Here is a 7,058-nt window from a genome sequence, read left to right on the forward strand (position 1 = left end):
GGCGACTGGCGGGCCGTGGGACTGTACGTGACCGTGGGGGGACCTCGGGGCGTTTGCCCTGGACTTTGGCGGACATTGCGCTGGTTGGGGGGTTGTAGTGTTCGGAGCGGGGGCGCTTCGAGTTCGAGGTCGAGTTCGACTTTGAGTGGAATGAGGTCGGGCGGGATATGGTAGAGTCGGAATCGGAATCGACGCGGCGTTTCCGCCGAGAAGGGTTTGGGGATGTGGACGATGGAGGTTGAAAGGGTGTTGTGTTCGGGTTGGACGGGCCAGGCGCGGGTGGCATGTACGCCGGTGGAGGCATGGACCGAGAAGTCCCGGCAGATCGGGTGTCGTGCTGGGATCTTTCTTATTTTGCGAAATGGAGCTCGTTTAGCTGTCGTTGGCTAGTGTATGTGATTGTTATGGTAATGTCGATTTCCTGAGTACTGTGATGCCTTTTTGGTTTAGCTGAGTTGCTGTTTATTGACATTTCAGATGTGGCAGACTTACGATTTTCGATGTCTGTTCGAGAGCGGAGAGATGGCGAATGCCGGAGTTAAGGTGCCGTGGTGGCCATACCGTCGGTCACGTTATCGATAAGATAATAGCACTGTGGTGGCAGCTGGGGGAGGGCGCGAAATACAATACACAGGACCCATGTATTATCGTATCTCGTTTCTGAACGTAGTTTTCCTGGTCAAACGTACAACATTGTCCATATCAATGGTTTTATGGCTATGAACAATTCATCAGTCTCTACATGGCACAGGATAGCGGTTTTTTTTCAAGAAGCAGATGACGCTTACGAGGTATGGATAGTGAGCTTCCGTGAGAGCTTCGGGAAATTTCGTGATACAAGAGCAGGGATGGAGATGGCAGTCCCATAACGGTAATTACGTCATATCGAGGGAGCTCCGCTCAATCCACTCTCTCCACAAAAAGAAACCTTCGAATGCAACTCAACCTGTAATTGGGAAATGCACATCCATGACTCGACGTGGACCACCCCGAGACTTTTCCTCCTACAACACCCATCAGACCATACATCTTGTCAATTGCTAGAGAAGGGGCTCACATGACAAAGCCCAACTTAAGAGAGAACCTTTTAGACACGCAATCCGCCTTTTTTTTTTTTTTTTTTTTTTGTTCGCTTTGATGAAAGCTTTTTCTGTCTTGTCCAGGCCGAAATAAAACCCGTTCCCACTGGTTCAATCCTTCCATCTTTCCCTGACAGGGACCATCGGCATCCGATTTCAGGTTCCTCTCAATGGCGCCGCCGACCGAGAACCTCAACCTCGATGTTGAGGCCATTTCGGGAATTTGCGGGTACGCATAACTATTGCACTCTTTGTCCCACGCCCGACATCTTCACATCCGCTCTCCCAGGCAAAAGGACCCTGTATTAACAACTTGTAGCTCCATATCAATTGCTTGTTGGGTGGTCGTCTTTTCGCCCCAGATCATCGAGAACTTCCGCCGTGGCAGCGCCGAGGGCCTCTCGATTCAGTTTGTCGTCGTCTGGCTGCTCGGCGATGTCTTCAACATTCTGGGCGCCGTGCTGCAGGGCGTGCTACCGACCATGCTCATCCTCGCCATCTACTATACCATCGCCGACATCGTTCTGATGGTGCAGTGTTTCTATTACCGCGGTTTTACCCTGCGGGACGACGTTACCCCACCCGCCGCACCGCCACCAAAATCGAAGCGCAACGGTAACGGCAACGGTAACGGGCATCATCACCCCGGCGAGCCGAGTGAGCGGACGAGATTACTCGCTGGGGGGCGTGGTGAAGGTGCTGTTTCTTCTGACAACCCGGAAAGGTCGCTGTATCACGAGGACCATGAGCGGAGGGGGTCTTGGACCCATCTCTCGCCGGCAGTGCCATTCGTGAACGAGGAGCCCGAGACGATGCCAGCGCCCCCGCCAACAACATGGACGCAGGCGGTCGCTTTCAACAGTCTAGCTGTCTTCATGGTGTGTGCCGCGGGTGTCGCAGGGTGGTGGCTGAGCCGGACGTACGGGCGAGGCGGCGACGGCGACGGGAAGCCGCCGAGCGACGGCCAGCAAGATCTCCTTGAGTTCAACATGCTGGGCCAGGTCTTTGGATGGCTCTGCGCCGTGCTGTACCTGGGCTCGCGGCTGCCCCAGCTGCTACTTAACTGGCGGCGCAAGTCGACCGAGGGCGTGTCGGTGTTGTTCTTCCTGTTTGCTTGTCTCGGCAACCTCACATATGTGTTGTCCATCCTGGCGTACGAGCCCAAGTGTGCAGGGGAGGAGGGATGTCAACGCGGCGAGGCGGCGCAGATATTCTGGCAGTATATCCTTGTCAATCTCTCATGGCTGGCTGGCAGTGCGGGCACGCTGCTGCTGGATATGAGCATCTTCGTACAGTTCTTCGTCTACAGCAAAACCGAAGACGACCAAGTTAGCGATGACGACGAAAGCACCGACGAGGAGGAAAGCATTGTGGGTCCGGACCCTTGGGATCCGCGGCCTTTGCTGCAAAGGAACAATACCGGATACTAGAGGGGTGTTTGGATTAAGGTCTTGGGGAGCGAGGCGTTGGAAAACATATTTTCGAAATATTTTGTAATATACCACGGGCCGGCGGTTCAAAACCTCGCTTCTCGATTTTCTTAGATATAGGGGGTCGGTCCCAGGGTACACGGAAAAGGGGCAACCCAAAAATACAGGTCACGGTTCTTCAATTCCCTTCGGTCACTGCTGAGTGTGCCCACGCCATCCTACAACCACCCCAGCTTCTTCCACAGATAGCTGCCGCCGCCAAAGAAGGCAGAGGCGCCAGTGAAGACGATCAGTCCCCCATAGCCGCTACCATAACCGCCAAACGCCTGTCCCTGCCACGGCATCCCCTTAACCAAGGCCTCGCTCAAGGGGCCCGAGATGACGTTCCCACGCTACGGCTCATGGCCAAGAAGCAAACATCATGCTCGGATCAGCTACCTTTCCGTGGTCAGTCCCGCTGCCCTCCCCCTCATCCGAGCCCTCCGCCGCCGCCGGTCTCCCCTTCGTAATCTCATTCATCACCCCCGGCCACGCCGACGTATACGACCCGGCAAACAGACCATACACCACGCAGAACACGTACAACACCGGTAGGTTCACCGACAGACCCCACAGCAAGAACGTGCCCACGGCCGCGCCCACCGCCGACACCATCAAACACCTCGTCACCTCCAACCGGTCAATCAACCACCCCATAGCCACACACCCCGCCCAGCTGGCCACATTCACCAACATCATAGCCACCACCGACGGCACGGGACTTGCCCCCAGCACCGCGCGCGCATACGACGGCAAATAAATCCCCGGCAAAAAGAACCCCACCGCCTCCAGCACATTAAACACCTGATACAACACAAACGGCCGCTGCACCACAAACCGCAACGAAAACGGTCTCCCCACACCCACCCTCGCCACCGGCAGCCGCGGCCGCACAAAATAGCTCAGCGGCGCGGTCAGCACAAACACCAAACACGCAAACACCCTTAACGTCGTCTGATACCCCTTCGTCGCCAACAACCACTCCAACAGCAGCGGCAGCACGACGCCCGACAGGCCCGTGGCGGACCACATGATGCCGAAGGCCAGCCCGCGCCGCGCCACGAACCACTGCTCCAGGTACACGATGCACGACGCGTAGGCGACGGACCCGCCCACCGCGTAGAACACACCTTGCGTGATGATCAGGTGCGTGACGCTGGTGGAGAAGGACGATAGTGCGAGTGCCAGGCACATGAGGGTTAGGCCCGTGATCGTCGAGTAGCGTGCTTGGTGGGGGAAGCGTCGGTGCGACCACATTACGAGCGGGGCCGTGAGGTACATGATTCCCTAGGGGGGGGCGGGGTTAGATGGGGTGGTTGGAAGGGGGTTGGATGGGGGTGAGGATAAGGTACATACCATGGCACAGGTGCCGATTGTGGGGAGGTTGGATGCGCCGATGAAGGGCTCGTGGGTGCTGTAGTAGTTTTGGAAGACGCCGAAGCAGTAGGTGAAGCCTGGATGGGGGGTTGGTTAGCTGGGGTAGTGGAGGGCGTCACGGGGTGTGGTGTTCGAGGATCCATACCCCACACTAATGCCTCTATCATGAAGCAGGCGGCGAGAAAGAGGTAGGCGTCCTTGCCGGAGTCTACCGCGGGCAGGCTGGGCATCTCCTGGCCGTTTCCATCCTCCGCTCGGCGTTCCGGGCTGGCTGTGCGCGGCGAGTGGTCGGAGCTCTGCAGCTCGACGGCTGTTGTAGTTCCCGCTTCTGATCTCATGGCGGGCGAGTGTGCGAAGGTGGAAGGTAGATATCAAAATCATCAAGACCGCCCCTTGAGAGCTTTATAAACTGCGCTTGCCGATCCGAAGATAGCATGCCCACTTTCACACCGAGCAGAGCTCCACCACGCCCTTGACAGAACATCGGAAGTGGTCCGAATTGGCCAATAGGCGCAGTTACCGCCCTGATAGGCCCGGGCCAGGAACGGGTTTGATGCTTGATTACTATACGTAAAGTAGTTAGTTGGACGATACGGCAGGTTGGTATGATGTTGACTACCTAGTACGGCCATGAGGCTGGGAAAGAGACAGGGTGTATGTCTGAAAGATAGGATAGGTATTACTTTTTTTTTTTTCTTTTTTGTCTTTCTTTCTTTTCCAAGGCCATGATTATCCCATACCTAGGTACCTACGCTCTTCGCTGGGAGCTGTCCGCGCCTATTGAGCTGAATCATGGCAGCCACAGCCTGTACCCAGCCAATTCCCATCTTTATTCATCCTCCGCCGGTTTTCGAGACCTTATCGAATACAAGACACGACATGCAGGCCACTTACCTAGCGCAATCGAAAGCCCGAAGTTCCTTGGCAGCCTTTCCCCATGTTTGCTGTTTCTTTCTGGGGTTCGCGGAAAACAGCCCCCTGTCGCCAGGCTTGACAGGCTGCTAAAACCGATGCGGGGGAGCCGAGGTCCGCCGAACAGTGGGTTTCGATTCCCCTTTCTGGCAAACAGTAGCCGAGGGGAGGATGGCATTCTTATTCGTACAAAGTTGGCTTACATCTTGAACCGCGTGCCTTTAATTCACTTGATGTTGAATTAGCATTCCACTTTGCGTGTCTTGACCTCAGTTTCGTGGTCTTACTTCACCCTCTCTATTTTTATGAATTAGTCAAAAACAAACCAAAGAGCAATCTCAATCTCTCTCACTCCACAATGGCTTCTCCCATCAAAATCGAGTACCAGGGCCGTGTCGCCATCATAAGCATAGACAATAACAAGAAGCTGAACGCCCTCAGCCAACCGGGGTACTACGACCTCGCCCAGGCCATGCGCGAGGTCGCCACCCACGACGAAGTGTTCATCACGCTGCTCATCGGCAAGGGCCGCTTCTTCTCCGCGTATGCCCCCCTCCCCTTACCATCCACACATCCCACAACATATTCTAACCCACCCATCCCCCCTCCAGCGGCGCGGACGTATCCCTCTCCCGGACCACCCCGCCAACCGCCCCCTCCTCCTCAGACCCGCACGCGACCCACCGGCTCTGGCTGCAATCTTTCGTAGCCTTCAACCTGAACCTGACGCAAGCCTTCTACACGCACCCCAAGATCCTGGTCGTGGGACTCAACGGGCCGGTGGTCGGGCTCTCGGCGGCGCTCGTGGCCTTCGCGGACTTCGTGTACGCGGCGCCGCACGCCTTCCTGCTCACGCCGTTCAGCTCGCTGGGCCTGGTGACCGAGGGCGCGGCGTCGCGCGCGCTGGTGCAGAGGCTGGGGATTGCGAAAGCGAATGAGGCGTTGATTATGAGCAAGCGGATTAGTTGCGAGGAGCTGGTGGCGACGGGGTTCGTGAATAAGGTGTTTGGGGAGTGTGGGAAGGGGGAGGATGAGAAGTTTCGCGGGTTGGTGCTGCGGGAGATTGAGGAGCGGTTGGGGGGGCATTTGGTGGGGGAGAGTTTGTTGGGGATTAAGAAGTTGATTAGGAAGCCGGAGAGGGATGTCATGGATGTGCAGAATGTGACCGAGGTGTTTGCGGGCTTGGATAGGTTCGTGAGCGGGGTGCCGCAGGAGATGTTTAGACAGATAGCGACGGGAGAGAAGAAGCACAAATTGTAAGGTGGGGCGTATATGTGGTGTATCTTGTATTGTAATAGCGAGATAGGTAGTGCTCTGTGGGTTGCTGATTTGGGTATCATACCAGCAAGCCAAACAGCAGGCTTGTCTTCTTGAAGTAGTCCTGTGATGCCTTCGCCAGCCTTTCCTTCGCGGCAGTCTCGAGACCCGACTCCTTTGCTATCGTCTCCTCCAGCCCCCTCAACGCGTCGTCGGACCCGAGGAACAGCCCGAGGTAGGAGATGTCCATGAGCCATTGAACAAGCAAGTCTTGCTTCTCAAAGCTGGTTTTGGCTTTTTGATCTGTCTCCTCTTTGGCTGGTTCTGTGGCTTCGGTCTTGTGGTCCGCGTCCTCTGCTGCCTTCCCAGCCTCCGTCTCCACTTCCCCCTTCATCTCGCCCGTTGCCTCGACCTTGGAATTCCCGTTTGCATCACCTTCTTCTGACTCTTCCAAGGCCCTAAGGGCTTCCAACCAGGCTGCAGATAGTTGCTTGCTTACTTGGCGCTTCAGCACAGCGACGGCCGCGGGGCTCCACAGGTCCCCGCCCGCATCACCCATGACCATAGCCAGGGTCCTGAGAAACTTGAAAGCGCCCGGGGATGGTGACGTCGGGAGGGCTGGTTCCCCATCCCAAAGACTCCGGCACGACGACCGTCTTGCGCACCAAAGCCACGGTAGCAAATTTCGTCGAGCGGCGAGACGACCACCGCTTTCACTATCGCCTCGTGAAAGGAGGGCAAGACGCCAACCCCGAAGCCCTTTGACCGACTCCAAGGCAAGCAGCCTCGCGCGAATGACCCTAAGTAACCGGGCAAAGTACATGGCAACGAGTACCGTTGTTCAGACACTATTTGCGAGCAATAGGTTGTAGCTGGTCTGACGACAATACACCGACCAATTGCCTTCACACACCTAGCGATTTGAGATGCTGGTTCGGGTCAGAGGTCGTCCCTTGGAAAAAAA

The 7,058-nt window shown here is 56.3% G+C and overlaps 2 protein-coding genes across 2 annotated transcripts; both read left to right on the forward strand.

Annotated features, from left to right (window-relative positions):
- Window positions 1-1,249: 1,249 nt before the first annotated feature.
- Window positions 1,250-3,308, forward strand: CHGG_03233 (uncharacterized protein; the record flags this gene model as incomplete). Its single annotated transcript, XM_001229748.1, has 3 exons — window positions 1,250-1,308; window positions 1,399-2,453; window positions 2,962-3,308. The coding sequence occupies 3 exons, from the start codon at window positions 1,250-1,252 to the stop codon at window positions 3,306-3,308; spliced, it is 1,461 nt and encodes a 486-aa protein (XP_001229749.1).
- A 1,887-nt stretch (window positions 3,309-5,195) lies between these two features.
- On the forward strand, window positions 5,196-6,097 carry CHGG_03234 (uncharacterized protein; the record flags this gene model as incomplete). Its single annotated transcript, XM_001229749.1, has 2 exons — window positions 5,196-5,380; window positions 5,449-6,097. The coding sequence occupies 2 exons, from the start codon at window positions 5,196-5,198 to the stop codon at window positions 6,095-6,097; spliced, it is 834 nt and encodes a 277-aa protein (XP_001229750.1).
- Window positions 6,098-7,058: the final 961 nt, after the last annotated feature.

The sequence above is a fragment of the Chaetomium globosum genome, genomic scaffold (genome assembly GCF_000143365.1).
Source record: "Chaetomium globosum CBS 148.51 scaffold_2 genomic scaffold, whole genome shotgun sequence".
Classification (NCBI taxonomy): Eukaryota; Fungi; Ascomycota; class Sordariomycetes; order Sordariales; family Chaetomiaceae; genus Chaetomium; species Chaetomium globosum.